Source organism: Sorex fumeus, unplaced genomic scaffold, assembly GCF_029834395.1.
Source record: "Sorex fumeus unplaced genomic scaffold, SorFum_2.1 ptg000033l, whole genome shotgun sequence".
Taxonomy (NCBI): domain Eukaryota; kingdom Metazoa; phylum Chordata; class Mammalia; order Eulipotyphla; family Soricidae; genus Sorex; species Sorex fumeus.
The window spans coordinates 35,559,246-35,582,340 of NW_026606090.1; the positions used below are offsets into that span (position 1 = coordinate 35,559,246).

General features: G+C 37.7%; 1 protein-coding gene across 11 annotated transcripts in view; it reads left to right on the forward strand.

Annotated features, from left to right (window-relative positions):
• Positions 1-22,630, forward strand: part of TSGA10 (testis specific 10) — a 129,119-nt gene extending 106,489 nt beyond the window's left edge. For 7 of the 11 annotated variants that reach the window (XM_056116741.1, XM_056116740.1, XM_056116736.1 and 4 more), the window contains one exon: positions 7,094-7,989. In XM_056116741.1, coding sequence (XP_055972716.1) covers positions 7,094-7,118 — 25 coding nt within the window. In that variant the 3' untranslated portion in view covers positions 7,119-7,989. Of the gene's footprint in view, positions 1-7,093; positions 7,996-15,786; positions 15,954-22,494 lie in introns of those variants that run through there. The other 4 variants (XR_008792828.1, XR_008792829.1, XM_056116735.1 and 1 more) reach the window with 4 other exon arrangements.
• Positions 22,631-23,095: the final 465 nt, after the last annotated feature.

Consider the following 23,095-nt stretch of genomic DNA (forward strand, 5'->3'; position numbering starts at 1 on the left):
AAACCTGTAAGAAGTAATTTTCTCACTCAAGCACTCAAACGTGTTTGAGTTTCTGCTTATAATTAGAGAATTCTTTTTCTAAATAGACAAATTCACTAATGGTTATTTTGTAGTTTTGTTTTTCTATATTTAGATTTCAGATACATTTGAATTTTGTTTTTACATTATGTGAGGAATGGATCTAATTTTATTTTTTTCAAATAAATATTCAGTTGTCCCAACATCATTCATTTAAAATACATGTTCCACTGATTGAAGTCTCTTTCTAGAATTTTCTTTGGGCCTATTTGTCAATTCTGCACTATTTATTTGTGGTAGAATCCTAATGTTTAAATTTTGAACAACTGATCTGATGGCACACTTGGATCTGATGGCATACTTGTCAACGGTCTCCCCCACCCAAAAGGGTGTAAAAAACCCTAATTTGTAGCACTGCAGCACTGCAGCACTGTAGCACTGTCCTCCCGTTGTTCATCGATTTATTCCAGCGGCCCCAGTAATGTGTCCATATCGAATACATCACAGGTAGCTTGCCAGACTTTGCCGTGCGGGCGAGATACTCTCTGTAGCTTGCCAGGCTCTCCGAGAGGGGCAGAAGAATCTAACGCTGGTTGGCCGTGCCAGCCACGTGCAAGGCAGATGCCCTACCTGCTGTGCTATCGCTCCAGCCCTTAGCAATTTCTGTGGTAGAAATAGTTTAACTCTAGGCAGACATGCTCAGTTTCATGCTACCAATTGTGTAATTTAAATTTCATAAGATTCCTAAGTATCACATAAGTCCTTTCATTCAGTGTACTTTCTTTGTAATGTTGATGGGAAAAAGAGCAATCCCAGTCAATGTATAATGAAAGGACTCAATGTTTAATGAAAGGACTCATTCTTCACTTAAGATCAGAGTCTGAAAACATACTACAAATAGAGTAAGGACTCACCGAATTTAGAATCAGGTGTGAATCAGATCCAGCATACCAACAGATTACTCATCCTCCCTCCCTCCCTCCCTCCCTCCCTCCCTCCCTCCCTCCCTCCCTCCCTCCCTCCCTCCCTTCCTCCCTCCTTTCTTCCCTCCCTCCTCTGCCTCCTTTCCTCTTTCTCTCCTTCCCTCTTACCTTCCTTCTCCCCTCCCTCCCTCCCTCCCTCCCTTCCTCCCTTCCTGCTCTATATTTAGGGCTCACTTCTGGTGAGTTCAGAATACCATACAGGGTACCAGGGATTGAACCCAGGTCAGCCTTGTAAGGAAGCATTCTACCCACTGCTCCAGTCCATTTCTTTTCTTTTTTTTTTAAATTTAATCACTGTGAGATTTAGTTACATACAAGCTTTTATGTTTGAGTTACTATGTGCAAACACCCATCCCTCCACCAGTGCACATTTCCTACCACCAATCTTCCCAGTATGCCCACCCCCCATTTCCCACCATCTCCTTGCCTCCATGGCAGACAGTTTCCCCCGTACTCACTCACTCTACTTTTGGGCATTAGGGTTTGCAATACAGATACTGAGAGGTCATCAAGTTTGGTCCTTTATCTACTTTCAGCACACATCTCCCTTCCTAACAAATACCTCCAACCATCATTGACTTAGTGATCCCTTCTCTATTCCAGCTGCCTTCTCCCCCTACTCATGGGGCAGGTTTCCGACTGTGGGCAATCTTCCTGAGCCTTGTCTCTACTGTCCTTGGGTTCAATCTCATGTTATGTTGTTTGCTTGTTTTTTAATTAATTTTTTTCTCATTTATTTTTTCCATATGAGCGTTAGGGCCAACTTCTCTAACTCGATCTTGATATACATTTATTGGATTAAAAAAATTAAGATCATTTTCAATTTATAAACTAACTTGGGGAGAACAAATGGATCGATAATTTTGAGGCATCCCAGCATTTGTTAAGATGTCTTCCTTTTGGTTGAAGGTCATTCTATATCTTTCAGGAATGGCTTATATTTTTGTTTATGTACATTTTGAATATTTCTTGTGTTTTTTCCTAAAATATTTTATCTTTCTGTTGTTTTTAACAAGAGGTTTCACCCTAATTTTTCTATTTTCAAAATGTACTTTTGGGGCGAGGGCCAGCCTAGAGCTGGAGCACATGCTGGCCTGGCACTGCTGCCCCTGGGTGCCAGGGGGCTCACACTTCCTTCAGGGCGTCTCTCACCACCCAGCTCAAAGACGACACTCTGAAAATACTCTTTAGGCTTTAGGATGATCTTGCTACCGTACATCATATTTTCATTGTTTTACTACATTGATTCTTTAGGCTTTTCCACGCACATTACACAGTCATCAACAAACAGATCATTCCATTTTTTTCCTATTTTTAATCTCCTTAATTAACTTTGGTTAATTATGTCAATAACTTCAAGAATGATGATCAATAGAAGTTAGAAAATGGGCGTCCCCATGTTGATTCTGTAGCAACCTTTCCTTTAAATAAAATGTCCTTTAGTATTGAAGTACATATTTCATTTGATATTAAAGAAATATTGCCTCTATAAATTTTCTTAAGATTTGATATTGTGAAGGAGTGTTAAATTTTGTCAAATATATTTTAGCATCTATGAATATACTTTTTTCTAACTGTAGAACTCTTAAGTTTAATTATATCAACATATACAGATATGTATTGACTTACCTCATAAATTAGTATTTTATGTTAATATTACCATATTTTAAAGCATTGAACCATTTTAAAATTTTTGTTATAAGCCCCTCTTCACCAGAGATTTTTCTTTAGTGTTTTCCAATATTTTATTTGTTTTAGATTTTTGTATCAATTCACAGAAATACTGGTTTATAATTGCTTTTTTGTGTTAACCTTATAAAGTTTAGATATAAATGTTTTATTTTAAAGAGAAATTTGATATTTTGGGGGAAGAATTTGAGAGAATTCTAATATCTGATGATTTCACTGAATTCATTTTTGGAATAACACCTCTGGTGAAAGCCTTGGTTCTGTGTGTGTGTGTGTGTGTGTGTGTGTGTGTGTGTGTGTGTGTGTGTTTGTGTTTGCTTATATATGTGCTTGTGGTATTTTTTTTTGATAATTTTTCTTATTTTTCCTTTGGAAATTGATTTTTTAGGCTTTCTATTTCAACTCTTTTATAAATTGTTTCCTTGAGGTTTCCAAGTTTATTTGCATGCATGTTACTAAAGTAATATCTTACTAATTTTTAATTTTCCTCCATCAATTGTTGCATATGTTGTTCTTTCTTACTTGATATGTATACTACTGTTTCTTGTAGTACATCCTGTTTCTTGATTACTTTAGCCAGTGGTTTATTTACTTCATTCATTGCTTCAGAGAACCAGCATTTGATAGAACAATTTGATCCACCATTTTTAGTTAATTAATAATATTAATATTCTTTTACTGTATTATCTTGTAATTTACTTTTTTTGATTATTCACTGTCTTTTTGAGTTAGGAATTTATTAACATTTATTTTCACTTTTTATTTAAAACTTTCACTATTTATTGTTGGCTTATAGTATATGCTTCAAGTGTGGCATTATAGTTCAGTATTTGTATGTGCTTCAGCACATACAAATACTGAAATGGTCTCCACTGAAAATTTAGTTTCCACCTACTACCATGTAATTGACCCTTTCCCCCAATTTTAACATTCATTTTTATTGATGTAGATTTTAGAACTATAAATTTTCCTGTGATAATTGCTTTAAATATGTCCCCAAGATTATGATAGTATTTCATCATTATATTTAAAAATCCTGTAAGTGATAGAAGAAAATATCTTGATGGTCAATGAAAAGGACTTTTTGTGTTTGTTTTCATTTCTTATTTTTATTATTAGTTTGTATTTAAAACTTTTATAATTTATATTTTATGAACTACTGATATTTTCTTTGTACTTTCAGTAATCATATTTTGTGGAAAGTTCATTGCACTTGAAAAGTTTGTCAAAAATATTTATCTTTAAAATTTTATTTGGCTTTTAAAATATTGTTTACTTTTGTCCACTTGACTTATTTTACTAAGAATACTGTTTTTTAAATTTATTATTGACATGTTTTTTAGTTTTTATATATTTTTTTGTATTTCATCTTATATAGGTAGTTTCCTTTTTTGTTTCATACATATATTGAATTTATTGTGGAAGGTGGTTTTTTCTAGACTATCTTTTTCTGATGCTTTTGATTCTTTTTGGAGTGAGTAGGGACCTGATATCTATTTATACATTAGAGTTAAAACTCCTGTGTCAGGGGGTATGGTGCTGCCAGCAGGTCAATCTGTACCTGTGAGGCGAGTGCATCAGTAGCCTGATGGCACCGTCAGACTTCCAGATACCCCAAAATTGCTGCTGTGCCTTTGGCCAGACCCCAAAAACTTGGGGCAAAGTTTACCAAGAAAGTAAATGGCCAAAAGTTAGGTAGGTGGGAGACACACCCACAAACCACCTTGGGCTCAGCTATGTAATTGGAGGCATGGCCTCTCTGGTTCCTGATTGAACTGCTTAATGACCATGATCCCAGAGACTGAGAAACAAATCTCGAAACCCAGCGGCTTTTGACAGAAATACATCCGGATCCCGCAGTAGGTTACTGTCACCGGGCCACCCCAGGGAGGAAAGGGTGCTGTCCCTCCACCTGCTCCCTCTTGGTGACTCGGTAGCCGCCATCCTCCAGAGGTCATTGGACAGTCAGGTTTGGGCCCACAGTGACGAGACACGCAGGGCCTCACCAGATGGGGGTGGAACTGGCCCTTTCCTCCCCACCCCAACAAGACCCCAAGTCGTCGCCCACGAACAGCCTCTCTGGCTCCTGATCAAGCTGCTTAACAGCCATGATCCAAGAGACTCAGGAACAAATCTTGGAACCCAGCAGGTTTTGGCAGAAATCCCTCCAGACTTAAGTGTTAAAATTTCGAAATTTCAAAATCGCGCAGCCACTACTGCAGCCATGCAACATCTTATGTTATTCTTAACTAGCAATAGAAAACAAATTGTCTGCTCTTGCCTTTTCAGCATATCTGAGTGTTGGGGTAAAATCCCAAATAATAATGGTGGGTCTGGTGTCAAAATATTGAATATGATCAAAGAGAGAGAGAGAGTAATGTGGAAATCATCTGCCCCACATGAAGGGGGAGGGTGTGGGATGGGGATATATTGGGGGTTTTGGTGGTGGAGAATGGGCACTGGTGAAGGTACGGGTGTTTCATTGTAAGACCCAGACTTAAACCCAAAAGCCTTGTAACTGCTCTCACGATGATTCAATAAATAAAATTATAAAAAAAGAAAAAAACGTAAGGTGGAGTTCATGCCCAATTCAATCAGCTAATCAGTGGCTGAATAAATAGCAGTACTACTACATTAAAAAAAAACTCCTGTGTCATCCGTCTGTAAATCTTCCATCTCTTTATTATTTAAGTATTTAATTTTAAGCGTCTCAAATATAATATAGATTTGAATTTTATTTCATAAGCAATTTTGAAATTCTTAATTTTATTTTATTTTTTTTTTGTTATTGAGTCATCGTGGTTTTCAGTGTGACTCATAGTTGAGTTTCAGGCATACAGTTTCAGCTCCATCCCATCACCTGTGTCACCAGCTGCCCTCTTCCAAGCTCCCAGTTTCCCTCCCACCCGGCAGGCACATTTTAAGTTTGGTTGTTGTGATTTGGATCTCATGCCTTTAGTTTCATTGAAATCCTTTTTGAAAATAGGTTTAAAAAAGTTAGGCTCCTTGTCTTTAACATGTGAAATTTGGAAGATTTTGGGTTTGTGGGGCAGGGTGCAGGGAATTGCAAATGTTTAGGACTTACTCCTGGCGGCACTTAGGGGTACATAGATGGTGCTGGGTTTGAACCTGGGTTGACTGTGTGCAAGGCAATCCTGCTCTCTGTGCTATTGCTCCAGCCCATGTCAAATTTAGAACAGATAGCTTTAGGACAAACAATAGAACAAGGTATATTATGATAGCTATGTTTTGTGAGATTTATTATTTCTTTATCGATTTTCTTTAATTTTTCTTTGCCTTTGCACTTTTTTGATAGTCAGAAAGGTTTGTATCTTATTTTTTACTATTTTTATTAATGCACTTAATCTCCCTGTTTTGCATGACCTTGCAAAATATTATCTTCAAATGATAGCACTTCTATCGATTGTTTAAAACTGTTTTTCTCCTCCCTCCACCCCCGCCAATAGGATTCAGTTCCTTATTGCTTCACTTTCGCATACTTTTATATAAAGTGGAAACATACATGTAGCCTCTAGTGAAGGACTTTCAGCACAATATATTTCAGATTTATCCAAGATGTTATATGTATTTGTTGTTTTTCATGTTTTTTTCTAACCAGTAAGTGGGATTACGTTGTATGGTGTCCATGGTTTTCTTTTGCTTTAATTTTTGTTTGAAGGATCAAAACTCTCAGAAGTAGTTGTAAAAAGTAGTGCAAGACAATCCCATACAGCCTTCCCGAAGTTTCCCCAGTGATAACATGGTACATGAGACATTGACATTGGTACAGTACTAGCTATAGTCCATACTCCCAATCTATAACACAACTGGCCCCTGAGCCTTATTCAGAGTTTTGCTAGTTCTTACATGCACTCATTTATGTGTCGTGTATGCAGTTATTTTATGCACTACACATACATCATCACTACAAATAGATGTTGAATTCTTCACAGTGCCAAGGAACCCTCTCTTTTGTTTTATCTTATTATACTCTGAGTCTGCCCCTTTTCCATTCATCTCCCTTGGAAAATATTAATTTTTTCTTTCCATTTGTAATATTCTCACATTTTAAGTAGATTATGTAGGTTACAGTGTGGTAATATGCATAATGTGTGATACCATTATGTAACCTTCTGAGTTTAACATTTTAATATACTACAGTATTTATGCAATTTGTTACATCCATCAATAGTCCATTCCTTATTATTATGGAATATTATTCCCTGGTATGGATGTGTCCATTTCTAAAAACTGAATGAAAAAATGTTTTGTATCTATTTTCCTTCACAGAAACTTTGGAGTTATATTAAATATTGCCAAAGTAATGATAAAAATACATTATTTAAATATACTAAAATAATTTAGGTGAAAATATTAACATGCGTAATTTTTCTTTTTCATAGGAATCTTTGCTATAGAGATTTCTGACATGCAAAAAGATTCTTCACATCCTTGGGAAAGGTCAAAGTTAAAAACTGATTTTTTCTATATGATTGCATTTATCTTTGAATGCTTAACAATGTTGAATGTACTTCATGCCTCTGAATTTCTGTTCTCCTGTGCCATATTGCAGTGATCTGAAATGTCTTATGAGCCAAAAATGCATATGGCTTTTTCTATCCACACAGTAATAGTGAGTGTAAAATCTGCTTGCTTCACTATTAATATTATTTTGTCAACTATCCAAATCAAATAAAGAAAATTATAAAAAGAAGGAAAAGTATTTTTACAAAATGGATTTCCTTTCCTTTCTCAATACTTAAATAATTGGTTAGTAAAAAATTTTCTTTGTGATTCATACTTTCATGGCTTGAGAAGTTATGCCAGTTTACCAATACTTGCCTGGGACCTAACATTCCATTGTGGAACCAGCCTGACATAATTTCCAGGCCATAATCAGACTTCAAAGCAGCAGATAGTAAGAATATGTCAGCATTAAAAACTCCATAGTATTGTACCTTTAAATAACATACATTTTCTACAATTGTGTTTGCCCTACTATTTTTAGAAAGGTAGGTGATGCTATCCATGTTTAGAATGTGAGCTTTTTTAAAATCTGTATTTTAAATAAGTTTTCTTTAAAATATTAAAGTATTGCAATCAACTTAATTGCCATTTTATTTATTTTTGCCTATAATAGTTATATATAATGTAGAATAATAAGTTTAGTCATGTTTCATTATTTCCTCTAAAGTCTCTTAAATCTCTTACCTTTTCTGTCCACAGATGGATTTAATGTTGATATTACAGCCCGAACACTACTGTATTTTACTGATGCTTGTATTCTTGCCATTTAATAAAAAAATCAGCCCTCTCATTGATAGCACATATGATGTATATAATTTCTCATTTCATATAGTCACTGTGAAATATGACTGCAGTAAATAAGATAGTGCCCCAATTCAGGTCCTGTTTAATCACTAGTATACTGATATTTACTATAAATTCACGGTCACGGTCCTCCCGTTGTTCATCGATTTGCTCGAGCAGGCCCAGTAACATCCTCCATTTTTTGAGACTTGTTGTTACTGTGTTTGGCATACTACATTTAATTTTTATTTTGAATTTTAAGAATGTTTAGGTTTATCCATCTAGCCTAACATAGTCATTAGAGGTTGTTTTAAAAAATAAATAATTTAAAATAAGATGACCTTCCTTTTAATTAGTCAAAGGGATAATGAAAAATACTAGCTGATCTCTCCTATCTGTGGTGTATAGAGACAAAATAAGGGAATAAAGGATATCAGTGACATACTCTTGGTCTTGGATTATGAAGACAAATTGCCAAGCATGGTTGGGGGCATGGCGGGGGGAGTGGAACGAGATGAGGTGGGTCAGAGGTGACTTATGGAGTGTAGACGGGGCCCATGGGCATCTTGTGGTGTGCGTGGGGGGGTTGTGCCTTGGACTTTGACATCAAAACAGTAGTACAAAACAGTAGTACTACAAAAACAGTAGTACTACTATAGTCATATTAATAATAATAACTACAATAAAATAAGGTATATATATTTAAAATAGTAAAATATAATGCTCTTTATAAAACTTTTGGAGAATAGCATGCCACAAGTACTTCTTGCTAAAAGTTAATATGTAAATAAATATGCAGAATTTATCTTTGTAAGGTGATGCAAAGACCAAATCGTTAGCTCACTAGAGCATTAGTGTTATTGTGTCCACTTCCTAAAAAAACTGACAACTGAATATTGCCTATCATGCATATTTCTTTATTTAGTAAAACAAGATAGTTTTATGAATGAAACTTATTTAGAAAGATGTGAGGGGAATGGAAGAGCGGAAGAGAACACAGACTTCTCTAGAGTGGAAAAAGCAAGAGATATGGAGATAAGCAAGCTAGGTGTGTGTTCAAAGGAGAACATGCGCTTGAAGAGCAAGCCCATTATGCATCTTTCACATGTTGTTTGTGGCAGGGAGGATGAGGATGAGATCAATGATAAAGGAAGCCTGTAAGAAAAATACCTTAAAACATGGTTAAATGAATATTGTACTTGACTTTTGCCATAATTACAGAACATTAAAAAGGAGAATTTAGGGGCCAGAGAGATAGAGAGAGGTTATGACACTTGCCTTGCATGCAGTTCAATCTCTGGTACCACATTACGTACTCTGAGCACTGCCAGAGGTCACTCCTGAGTTCAGAGCTGCCGGTAGCAGGCCAGGTGCGGCCAAAAGCACAAAAATAAATACAAGAATAAAAGTTAAAGGTAAAGGCCCTCCCGTTGATGGTCGATTTGCTCGAGCGGGCCCAGTAACGTCTCCATTGGAGACTTTGTTGTTACTGTGTCCGGCATATCGAATACTCTCGGTAGCTTGCCGGGCTCTCCGAGAGGGGTGGAGGAATCGAACTCGGGTCGGCCATGTTGGCCGCTTGTAAGGCGAACGCCCTACCCGCTGTGCTATCGCTCCAGCAAATAAAAGAATAAGAGGTAAATATTAAGGATTAGTGTTATCCAATTGTAGAAAAACCTCAGATATATTCTTATGAATATAATCCTTTCTTGAATACAATTCTTGCCTAACACAAGAAAACAGCACAATAGCACAAAAGTATATTGAAGCCATTCTTCTTTTTATTGACAAAATCTATTTTTCTGCTTTGAAATGTCATGTTCCATACAAAACAAGCATTGTTAACCCTCTGAGTTAAATATCTCTTAGGCATTAAGTCTGAATACATCTAAACCAAGTTAAATACTCTTCCCTCCTTTTCCCCCCTGCCTTTGTTTCCTAGCTTAGAGTGCCACCAGCCACCATTGACTTAGAGACCTAAACATTGAGTCCAACTGCCATCCCAGATCACCCCCTTCCCTTTTCACACAATATATTCAATGCACTGAAGTGTCACTACAGCACAGCATTGCTGAATGAAAATAAAGATGTACATGTAAGAGTCCCTTAGGTCCGAGGATTGAGAGGTTTACTATTGTTACGATGATATGGTCTCAAACCATCTTCAGATTAAAAACACATCTTTGTTGAAATCTCAGTGGCGCTCATTTTATGTGTGTTAGAAAAATGAAAAAACTTGCTATAAAATTTATATGAAATCATAAGGACCCAGAATAGGCTAAACAGTCTTGAAGAAGAATGAAGTTGTGGGGATGGGGTCTAAATTTCTAATTTCAAAAGTTGGTACTAAATTGCAGTCATCAAATTAGAGTTCTACCTGCATAAAGACAGGTGTGGATCAAGGGATTAAAATGAAGCCCTTTCACTTATATATGGCCTCTTAATTTTCAGCAAGGGTGTCAAGATCTTTCAGTTGGGAAAGAATGATATCTTTACAAATAATGCTGTTAAACTGGATAGCCAAAAACAAAAAGAATTTAGACCCTAACTTCATACAAAATGGATCACTTATCCAGATTTAAGTGCCAAACTGTGAAACTTCAAAAAATACATATGTCTTTGTACTTACTTTGAATTTCACAATAGTTTTTAAAAATATGACGTGACAAGCAGCATAAAAATATATAATTGGATTTCATCAGAATTTAAAACATCAAGAATAGATAATCAGATTTTATCAGAATTTTAACTTTGAGCATTAAAGGATACTGTCCAGAAAGTGAAAGACAATCCAATAATAAGAAAATATTTACAAATCATGTCTGATAAAGTTGTGTTTCCAAAATGTTAAAGGTTTTTACTCCAAGAATAAAACAATCAATCTAAAAATGGCAAAGGACTTTTTCAGAGAAGATATAGGAATAAAGAGCCAGTGAAAAAACACTTGCTATTCGTCAGGATCATGGAAAGCAAAAAACCCTCATAACATACTGATTTGCATGACTAAGGTGGCTATAATAGAAAAGATGGTCAGTAACAAATATTGATGAGAATTGGAAAAATTTGAGCCCTCTTATTATTGCTGGGTTAATGGGAAATGACTCAGTCACTGAAAAACAGTTTGATAGATCCTCAGTAAGTTAAACATTGATTTACCATATGAACAAGATGCTCTGTTTGTAGGTATATAACCAAAGGAAGTGTGTTCAGACTAAATTTGCATGAATATCCATAATCATTCACAAAAGATGGAAAGCACCCAAATGTCCAATAATGGAATAAAATAACCCCAAATATTCCCCTACAATGAAATGGTTTTCAGTCATAAGTATGAATGAAGTGTTTATACAGGGATCATCAAAAATGGATTGCCATTGGAAACACTGAACCAAGTAAAAGAATCCAGACACAAGACTCATATTTTCTTTATTGAGATGAAATATTCTGATTAGGTATATCCCTCGGGACAGAAGGCAGAGCAGTGATTCCTAGTTCCCAGCAGACAAGGGGGCTGTTTAGTGGGTGCAGTTTGCATTGGGTGAGGAATGAGTTCTGGAATTAGATTACCAATAACCAACTGTAATGGTTATTAACGTTGTGAATGTAGTGGTATCATTGAATTGTACAATTAAAATCGTTTTTACAGTTTTAACTTTTAAGTTTTGACAGCAGTAAAAATGATATGTTCTCAAGCTTTCTCTAACTCACCATACAGTTAGATTGAGTCAGATTCCCCTATAACAGCACCCAGTATTTCTCCTTTGAGTAATCTGTTACAGTTGCATTTATTTTTATAATTTGTATTTAATATCTGTCTTTTTTTCCTGTGGTCTCACATCTATTAGGAAAGGGGTTCAAACTGTCTTTTGGATTGAATCTCCTGGTCTTCTGGTCATTGTACAATGCTTGACATACATTAAATGTTCTGTAAATATTTAGGGAACAAATAAATGAATTATACCCATTTCTTGATGATTCTACCTCCAATATCTTCTTTTTTTCTTTTTTTAACTTTAAAGAATTTTTATTGAATCACCATGAGAACAGTCACAAAGCTTTAAGGTTTAAGTCTCGGTCATACAATGATCAAACACCCATCTCTTCACCAGTGCACATGTGTTCCACCACCAAGAACACCAATATACCTCCATACCACCCCTCCCACTGCTTGTGTGTCAGATGTTTTTCACTTTACTCTCTCTTTACCTTGATTACATTCAACTTTTTGACAGAATACCCACTATTTTTTTTTTTTTTTGCTTTTTGGGTCACACCTGGCGATGCTTAGAGGTTATTCCTGACTTTGCACTCAGAAATCACTCCTGGTGGTGCTCAGGGGACCACATGGATGCTGTGAATCTAACCTGGGTCAGCTGCATGCATGGCAAATGCCCTACCTGCTATGCTATCACTCCAGCCCCAAGGCCCACTATTATTATTTGGAATTTTCCCCCAACAATCAGACCTGCCAAAAAGGCATCATTAGATAATTTGTTTTCTATTGCTGATAATGAAGAGCATATGATGCGGCCACTATTGCAGTCGCATGATTTCGGATTTCTGGTATTTTAGTAATTAAGTCCAGAGGGATTTCTGCCAGAAGCTGCTTTTTCCGAGATTGGTTTGTGTGCCTCTGGGTTCATGGCTGTTCAGGAGTGGAGGAGCCGTTAGTGGGCAGCAACTCGGGTCTCATCGGGGCAGGGAGAAGGACCGGTTCCGCCCCCCATCCTGAGAGGCCCCACGTGCCCCATCACTGCAAGCTTGTACCTCTCTGTCCAATAGGCTCTGAAAGATGGTGGTCACCATGTGGCCGCTGAGAGGAAAAGGTGGTCCAGTATCTTCTTAAATAAATCATTTTTTTTCTGTCTTACCTTAACTCACACCACAGTCACTCTAATATAGAATATGCAACATCCTCTTGTTTGCTCTCTTGGTTTCAGTCGTGGTTTCAGTCTGATCTGTATTCAAAGAAATGGTCGATTGTTTTTGCATCTTTTGTGTTATTGGGATTAAAATCACGGTCTCAAACTTACAAAGCAAGTGCTGTTATGCTGTGTGACATCCTTTTCCCTCAATGAAATAGTTTTAAAACAAAAAGATTATAACATCTCACTCTAAATACAAACTTATAGCTTCCAAATTTGCCACTAGACTCAGGTCCTAGACCTTTAATATTAATTTCAACAATCTCATATTGTTTCTATTCTTTTTTCGAAAATCAGCCTCACTACTCGCACCTTATACTCACTGTCACTGTTACTGTCCTCGCATTGTTCATCGATTTGCTCTAGCGGGCCCAGTAACGTCTCCATCGTGAGACTTCTTGTTACTGTGTTTGGCATATCGAATACGTCATGGGTAGCTTGCCAGGCTTTGCCATGCGGGCAAGATACTCTCAGTAGCTTGCCAGGCTCCAGCTTGCCGGGCTCTCCAAGAGAGGCAGAGGAATAGAACTTGGGTCGACCGTGTCGGCCGTGTGCAAGGCAAACAGTCTACCTCTGTGCTACCGTTCCAGCCCACCTTTACAGTATTGCAGTTATTCTGAATTGCTTTCAGTATCTCAAACAGACTCTTTCATCCTTTGACCTTTGCACATGACTTTTCCTCTTGATTTCATTGATCTTTTGGATTTTTGGTTTTTGGGAGTTTTTAAATTTCAGTTCATTAATTTGTACTCCAAGATTTATTTAATCCTTTCTCCTGCCTACTTAGGGCTTTTTCAAGTTTTTTTAGGCTGTGCAGTTAATTTATGTGGGCCCTCCCTTCCTTCCTTCCTTCCTTCCTTCCTTCCTTCCTTCCTTCCTTCCTTCCTTCCTTCCTCCCTTCTTTCCTTCTTCCCTTCGTCCCTCCCTCCCCCCTCCCTCCCTCCCTCTCTTCCTCCCTCCCTCCCTCCCTCCCTCCCTTCCTTCCTTCCTTCCTTCCTTCCTTCCTTCCTTCCTTCCTTCCTTCCTTCCTTCCTTCCTTCCTTCTCGATGAATGCTTACATAGCTGTGAATTTTTCTTTTAGCACCGCTTTCTTCTGTGTCACATAAGTTGTAGTTTGTGTCCTTATTCTTTTTTTTTTTCAGAAATCTTTTGATTTTCCTTCTCTGATCTCTCTGATCCACTTGTTCACTAGTGAGCTGTTTAATTTCCAGGTAATTGAGTAACATCTCCATTTCATTGATTAACTTCTCAAATTTTAGTACATAATGGTCTGAGAAGATATTTGATGTGATTTCTGTACACTTGAGTTTATGGAGGTCTGTTTTGTGGCCCAAGCTTTGTACATTTTTTAAATAGGCTTTTTGTTATTGTGTTGTAGGAGTTATTTATATGGCTGTAGCCTTTTTATTAGATTTATGTTTTACAGGTATTTTCTCAGTCTGTTGGTTACCTTTACATTGATTGTGTTTTTGATGCTTATATAATTGGTTTTGTCTTCAGCTCAGAGAAGAAATAATAAGTACTATACTATTAAGCTTTGTCACTTTTAGTTATCAATATGATGGATTTTACTAAAATTCCTGTTATTTTGTATGTGGATTTCAATTACTAATACCACGTTTGGCCTAAATTTCCTTATAAAACTGGTTTGCAGCAAACATATTCTCTCCATTTTTGATTAAGAGAAAGTCATTTCACTTTCAGTTTTTTTTTTTTCTTTTTGGCTGGAGCGATAGCACAGAGGTAGGGCGTTTGCCTTGCGCGCAGCCAGCCTGGCTGAGCCAGGTTCAATTCCTTTGCCCCTCTCGGAGAGCCCGGCACGCTACCGAGAGTATCTCGCCCTCACAGTAAAGCCTGGTAAGCTACCCGTGACGTATTAATGTATTCATACACCGAACACAGTAATAACAAGTCTCAAAATGGAGACGTTACTGGGCCCGCTTGAGCAAATCGATGAACAACGGGGTGACAGTGACAGTTTCTTTCTGGCTACATCCAGCGATGCTCAGGAATTACTCCTGGTCTGCCCAAGGGACCATCTGGGATGCCAGGGATTGAACATGGGTAGGCCGCATGCAAGGCAAACACCCTACATGACATACTATCACTCTGGTCCCTCACTTTCAGTTTTGAATGATAGTTTTTTTTCTGGATATGGGAGCAATTTATTTTTTATCAGCATTTTGAATATGTCATCATCATTGTCATCATCGTTTTCTCCCCTTCCCTTCCTATTGTTCCTGCCCTCCTTATACAGATTCCATAGCCTAAGAGATAATGCAGTGACTCATTTCACTCAGCACAATACTCTCTATGTCCATTTATAGGCATATTCCACCTCCTCCTTCCCTCTCCTCCTACTCCGTGCCCTCCTCCTCTTTTTTGTTTTTTACTTTTTTAATTGATTGAGGTTCTGTGAATTACAGTGATGGTTTTCCATACATATAATTTCAACACTACACTCATTACCAGTGTACCCACCTCCCTCCCCTCACCCACAAAGTTACTTTTTTTTAGGGTTTAGGTTAGAGAAACTTTTAGAAGTATTTCAAAGGACTGTTTTTTTTTCTTGCCTTTTTCAAAGAGATTTGTTTTTGCTGCATATAATGATAAAAATAGAGGAATAAGATGCTGAGCTATCAATGAGAAGTAACTAGGATCAGTCTCAAAAAGAATGACTCAATGGCAAAATAAAGAAAAGAATCTCAACCCGTGGTGTCCTATTTTAAAGATTAATGGGGGGAAATTTCGTCTTCTGTTTACTACCTACTTTATGTGTTCTGTTGGGATGAATTTGAATCAGTTTTATGTCAGCAAAAAGATATATAGTAATTATTGGTTTATCTGCATTATCTCTTAGGCTATGGAATCTGTAATAGAGATGGCATCGTGAAATACTCAAAAATAAATGTAAAGCCCTTCAAGGTGATAGAAATATTTCCTGCTTCCTTGGGTTTCTTAACTGTCTGTGGAATCTCAGCAATTGCAATTTAAAGACCAGTTTTTTTTCTGTCGGAGTAGCTGTAAGTAAGTCCAGCTCAAGAACGACTACTTTTGTGTCTGTCTGTATTATAGGAAAATGACCTCTAGTCAAATAGACCTATAGTTTACCTTATCTCTGATGAAAGTACTGGAATAAGAAACACATTCAAGTAATCATTTTTCTAACTTTTCAAAGAAAAATATTTTGATAGCTATTTAAATATAAGAATTGGACATTATTTTATATTGGTCTTTTTTTTGAATGGAACCTAATTTCTACATTTATCAGAGAAAATAACTCTTAGATGCTGGTAAAGTGTGTATTTACTTATTGGCATTGTAGACTGCTATATTGAGTGTTTCTCTTCTTTTTTTTACTTTTTACTGGTAAAATCATTGAGTTTACTTTAAGATTACCTTCATATTCAGTTATATACCCCCACAGTTCAACCCACAATTCAGGAAGCTGCATATGAGATGACCTTTTTGTGTCAGGCATTAGCTGGGGCTCCAGCCATTCTTCCTGCTCCTCTGTCCTCCTTCATTTTTTTAGCCAGATGTGTACGTTTAATTCCATCATGAGACTTCTTCATCTTCTTCAAGATGAAGACAAAATGAATGTGATTGGAATCTGTTCTCTTCCTGTCTGCTTGTTTTCTAGACTTCAAGCTCTAGTATCTTTTTTAAAGATTTTTTTATTGAATCACTGTGAGATAGACCCTTACAAAGCTGCTCATGATTAGGTTTCAGTCATGCAGTGTTCCAACACCCATCCCTCCACCAAGGTACATTTCCAAGCACCAGTGTCCTAGTTTCCCTCCCACCTACCCCCAGACTGCCTCTGTGGCAAGCAGTTTTCCTTAGTCTCTCTCTCTCTCTCTCTCTCTCTCTCTCTCTCTCTCTCTCCCCCCCCCCTCTCTCTCCCTCACTCCACATCCTCCCCTGCCCCCCTTAGAGCATTATAGTTAGCAATACAGATGCTGAAAGGTTATCTGGTATATTCCTTTACCTACTTTTAACACTCAGTTCTTGTCCAGTGTGATCATTTATACCTATTATTCTATTATTGTCATACTGGACCCTTCTCTATTTTACCTACCCTCCGCCACACACACATTGTGGTTGATTCCAATCACTGACCAGTCCTCCTAGCCCCTGTTTTCCCCTGGCCATGGATATTAGTTTTCTACTTATATGTATTTTTATTTACCACAAGTGAATGCAGTCATTCTATATCTGTACCTCTTCTTATGACTCATTTCACTCAGCGCAATACTCTCTATGTCCATTCATAGGCATATTCCATGAATTCATTTTTCCTAACAGCTGTGTAATATTTCATTGTGTAGATGAGCCATAGTGTTTTTGTTTTTTTCTTTATCCACTTGTCTGTTCTTGGGCACTCAGGTTGTTTCCAGGTTCTGACTATGGTGAATAGTGCTGCAATGAACATAGGAGTGCAGATGGTGTTTCTGCTGTGTGCTTTTGGGCCCCAGGGTATAATCCCAGAAGTGGTATTGCTGGGTTATATGGAAGTTCAATTTCTAGTTTTATGAGGAATCACTATCACTATCCTCCTGTTGTTTATCGATTTGCTCGAGCGGGTCCAGTAACATTGTGAAACTTGTTACTGTGTTTGGCGTATTGAATATATCACGGGTAGCTTGCCAGGCTTTGCCGTGCAGGCTAGGTACTCTCGGCAGCTAGATACTCTCGGCAGCACCCCTCTTAGAGAGGGGTGGAGGAATGTCCATATTATTTTCCTAAAAGACTGGACCAGTCCACATTTCAGCTATCAGTGAAGGAGAGTTCCCTTCTCTCTGCATCCATGCTAGCACTAGTTGCTCTTGTTTTGGATGTATTTCAGTTTCTATGGTGTGAGATGATATCTCATTGTTGTTTTGATCTGCATCTCCCTGATGATTAGTGATGAAGAGCATTTTTTCATGTGCCTTTTGGCAATTCAAATTTCTTTGAGAAAGTTTCTGTTCATTTTTTCATTTTCTGATGGGGTTGGGTTTTTTTTTTCTTGTAGAGTTCAACCAGTCCTTTGTATATTTTTTTTTTTTTTTGAAGAAAAGGATATTCTTTATTGCATCATTTCCCCCAGATTTCTGCTGTTGGGTGTTTTTTTTTTTTTTTTTTTTATATTTTTTTTTTTTATTAGTGAAAAACCATGAGGTACAGTTATAGGCTTACAAATTTTGTGCTTGGGTTTCAGTTATACAATGATCAAGTCCCCATACCTCCACCAGTGCCCGTCATCCATCCCCATGGGTCCCAGCATCCCCCCCCCTCATCCCCCCCCCCCCGTCCCATCCTGCCTCTGTGGCAGGGTATTCCCCCTTGTTCTCTCTCTCTTCTTTTGGGTACTGTGTTTTGCAAGAGAGGCTTTGAGTGGCAATCATGTTTGGTCTATCGACTACTTTTAGCATGCTTCTCCCACCCTGGGAGGGCCCTCACAACACCCTTCATTTGGTAATCTCTTCTCTATCTGAGCTTCCTTTTCACCTAGAGCCTGTGGCTGTACTGGTTAAACTCCACAAGAAGAAATCACCCAACCCCATCAAAAAATGGGGTGAGGAAATGAACAGAAACTTTCGCAAAGAAGAAATTCGAATGGCAAAAAGGCACATGAGAAAATGCTCTACATCACTAATCATCAGAGAGATGCAGATCAAAACCACAATGAGATATCATTTCACACCACAGAGACTGGCCCACATCCACAAGAACAAAAGCAACCGGTGCTGGCGCGGATGTGGCGAGAAAGGGACCCTCCTTCACTGCTGGTGGGAATGCCGGCTGGTCCAACCCTTTTGGAAAACAGTATGGACGACTCTCAAAAAATTAGAATTTGATCTGCCATTTGACCCAGCTATAGCACTCCTGGGAATATATCCCAGAGAGGCAAAAAGGTATAGTCAAAGTGACATCTGCAATTGTTTGTTCATTGCAGCACTCTTTACAATAGCCAGAATCTGGAAAAAACCTGAGTGCCCAAGAACAGATGACTGGTTAAAGAAACTTTGGTACATTTACACAATGGAGTACTATGTAGCTGTTAGAAAAGATGAAGTTATGAAATTTACATACAAGTGGTACTACATGGAAAGTATCATGTTAAGCGAAATGAGTCAGAAAGAGCGGGATAGACACAGAAAGATTGCATTCATCTGGGGAACATAAAGCAACAAAAAGTGAGAGTGACACACAGGAATGGCTGAGATTAGTACCAGGAATTTTGCCCCATGAATGGAAGGCCAGCCACAGGCTCTAGGTGAAAAGGAAGCTCAGATACAGTCCTTTGTATATTAACCAGTCCTTTGATATTAACCCCATATCAGAAGGGTATTGGATGAATATCCTTTCCCATTCTGTGGACTATCTTTGTATCTTGGTCACTTTTTTGGGGGTGCAGAAGCTAAGGTAGTCCCATTTGTTTATCTTTGCTTCCACTTACTTGGTCAGTGGTGTTTCATCTTTGAAGATACCTTTAACTTCAATATTCTGGAGGGTTTTGCCTGCATTTTCTTCCAGTACCTTATGGGTTCTGGCCTGATGTTGAGTTCTTCAATTCATCTGACTTTTCTGTGTGGCAGCGGTAGGGCGTTTGCCTTACACGCGGCCAACATGGCCGACCCGAGTTCGATTCCTCCGCCCCTCTCGGAGAGCCCGGCAAGCTACCGAGAGTATTCGATATGCCAGACACAGTAACAACAAAGTCTCCAATGGAGACGTTACTGGGCCCGCTCGAGCAAATCGACGATCAACGGGAGGGCCTTTACCTTTTTTACCTTTTTTCTGTGTGGCATTAGATAAAAGTCTGAGTTTGTTGTTGTTGTTGTTTTGTGTTTTTAAATTCAGCTGTCCAGTTTTGCCAGCACCACTTGTTAAAAAGATTTTCCTTGTTCCACTGCACATTTCTTGCTCCCTTATCAAAGATTAAGTGATCACATATTTAAGAGTGTGTTTCATAATATTCAACTCTAGGGACTGGAGCAATAGCACAGCAGGTAGGGCATTTGCCTTGCATGAGGCTGATCCAGGTTTGATTCCCAGCATCCCATATGGTCCCCTGAGCACTGCCAGAGTAATTCCTGAGTGCAGAGCCAGGAGTAACCCCTGTGCATCGCCAGGTTTGACCCAAAAATAAAAAAAAAAGAATATTTCATTTGTCTGAGGGTTTGTATTCATTCCAAAACTCTGAGTACCGCTTTGTAGTAGAATTTGAAGTTGGGGAGGTGATGCCTCCCATCTTCGTTTTACAAGGATTGCTTTAGTTATTCATGGGGGGTTATTGTTCCATATGAATTTCAGGAGTATTTAATCAATTTATTTGAAAAACGTCATGTGTATTTATATAGGGACAATATTGAATCTGTATTATGCTTTGGGTAGTATTGCCGTTTTGACAATGTTAGTTCTCCCAATTCGTGAGCAGGGGATGTGTGTCCATTTCCTTAATCAATCTTGTTTATATTTTTAATGAACCAGCTCTTGGTTTCATTCATATTTTGGATTTTTTTGGCAAGGGAAGGGGAAATCCAGCTTGTTAATTTCTGCTCTAAGTTTGTTTTTTTTTTTTTTTAAATTTCTTTCCTTCTGCCTGGTTTGGGCTCCTTTTTCGGTCATTTTCTAAGATCTTAAACTGTGAAGTCGAACTTTTTATGTGGGCCCTTTCTTCCTTCCTGATAAACACTTGCAGAGCTATAAAATTTCCTCTTAACACTGCTTTAGCTATGTCCCACAAGTTCTGGTAGCTTGTGTCCTCATTCTCTTTTGTTTCATCTCTGCAATTTTGAAGCACATTTTTATGTAACCTATCATCTACACCTTCTAAAATTTTATGACTAAACAAAACATAGTTTTAACAAGTCTGCGTAATGATTGTATAGTCATTTCATCCTAAAAATCAAATGTCAGGTGTTTTTACAAAGAAAATTAAAGGCAGATCTGAGGAAGATGGTCACAGGCAGAAAAAGAATGAACAAATATTTTTTATCAACCAAGTTGTAATCAAGTTAACAGGTCCTTCTAAAAAAGAATTTTTATTGAGGTACGAGGATTTACAATACTATTAATTGTAGTATTCATGAAGATGTTATTCTAGTACTTACCCACCACCAGAGAGCCCAGCTCCCTCCACCAGTGTCCGCCCAAGCCCCTCCTACCTACCCCCCATATAAGTACAATTAAATAAGTCCATTTGACTGTTTTCAAGATTTATATTTGTAAAAGAACAGTCCTGGATTTTTTAGGGTTAGAGATCATACAATAGAGGAAATTAATCTCAAATGGAAAGTTATACTGAACTCCTTTAAAAAGGTCCTTAACAACTGCCTAGACTGTTAGTTTATTTGCATAAAGTAAACATTTCCATGTCTTAAAAATTCTAGGGGCTGGAGCAATAGCACAGAGGGTAGGGTGTTTGCCTTGCATGCGGCCAACCCAGGTTCGATTTCCAGCACTCCATATGGTCCCCTGAGCACTGCCAGGGGTGATTCCTGAGTGCAGAACCAGGAGTAACCCCTGTGCATCGCCAGGTGTGACCCAAAAAGCAAAAAAAAAAAAAAATTCTAAACTCTGTCTGTGAACTGAATTTTACTTGCTTTAGAAAAAAGTAATATTCTTTCAATTCTGTTTCATTGATTATGTCCTTGCTATGTCTGCTCAGTTGACTTCTGCAGTTCACTTTATAACTTTCTTCAAGTCCTTCTGCTTTTTATGCAAATTATTTATGAATTTTGAACTGCTTAGAGACAATATTTTTCAGACAGTATATAAATTTTTCACCAAGCTCTAATTTGGCAATATTTAGCCTTCAGAACTTTTGAAATAATCATCTACCTATTAGTCATCTGTAGGTCTTCCTTGAAGATGTATCTGTTCAGCTTCTCTGACTTCTGGATAATGTGTTTTTTGGGGGGGTGGGGTGGATTTGATAACTTTTGAGAGTTCTTTATAGATTTTGGATATTAGTCCTTTGTCATATGTGTGGTGAACAAATGTTTTTCTCCCTGGCACAGTTGTCTTTAGAAAAAATTGTATCATGTCTTTGACAGTGCAAAGCTTCTTGATTTTATTTAATTCCATTTGCTCATTTTTGCTTCTATTTTCTTGGCCAGTGGCATCGAGTCATTAAAGATACTTATAGAGTCAATATCATGTAGAGTTATGCCTGTATTTTTTTTTGGTTTATTTTATGGACTTGTGCTTAAATGTCCTTAATCATTTTGTGAATGGTGTGAGATAGGGACTGAGTCACTTTTTTCATGTGCCTAAACAGCTTTCTTAGCCCCATTTGTTTAAGAGAATTTGTCCTTGTTAAATAACTTAATGCATCTATTGATATAATCTTACGAGTTTTTTTTATATCAATGTAGTGTGTCGCACTAAGTTGCATGTATTAACCCAGCCTTGTATTCCTGGCATAAATCTGATTTGATCTCGGTGTGTATTTTTAATGTATTGTTGGCTATAGTTCATTGAGAACTCGAGGATCTTTGCATCTGTGTTCATCAGGGATATCAGGATATCAATAATTCTTATTTTTAGTGATCTCTCTGCCTGCTTTTCCTTGCAGGGTAATATTGATCTCATAGAAACTCTTCTGGAGGATTCCTGTTCCTTCAGCTTTCTGGAAGAGACTGAGATGTGAGATGAACAGGAAGTAGATCTTTGAAGGTTTGAAAGAACTCAATAGTAAATACATCCATGCTTGAGTTTTTGTTTTTGAGAATACTTTATTATTTTAATTGTCATATTATTAATTGGTATCTTCAGGCGTACTTTTTAAAAAAAATTATTAGTGAAACATCATGAAGTACAGTTATAGACTTACAAATTTTTGTGCTTGGGTTTCAGTTATACAAAGATAGAGTATGCATCCCTCCACCAGTGCCCATTCTCCACCACCAATGATCTCAGTATCCCTCCCATCCCCCCATTCCACCCTGCCTCTGTGGCAGGGCATTCCCTTTTGTTCTCTCTCTCCTTTTGGGGGTTGTGGTTTGCAATAGAGGTATTGAGTGGCAATCATGTTCGGTCTATAGTCTACTTTCAGAATGCATCTCCCATCTGGGAGGATCCTCCCAACACCCTTTACTTGGTGCTCCCTTCTCTATCTGAGCTGCCTTTTCCCCAGCATGTTGCAGATGGCCTCCAAGCCATGGAGCGAACCTCAT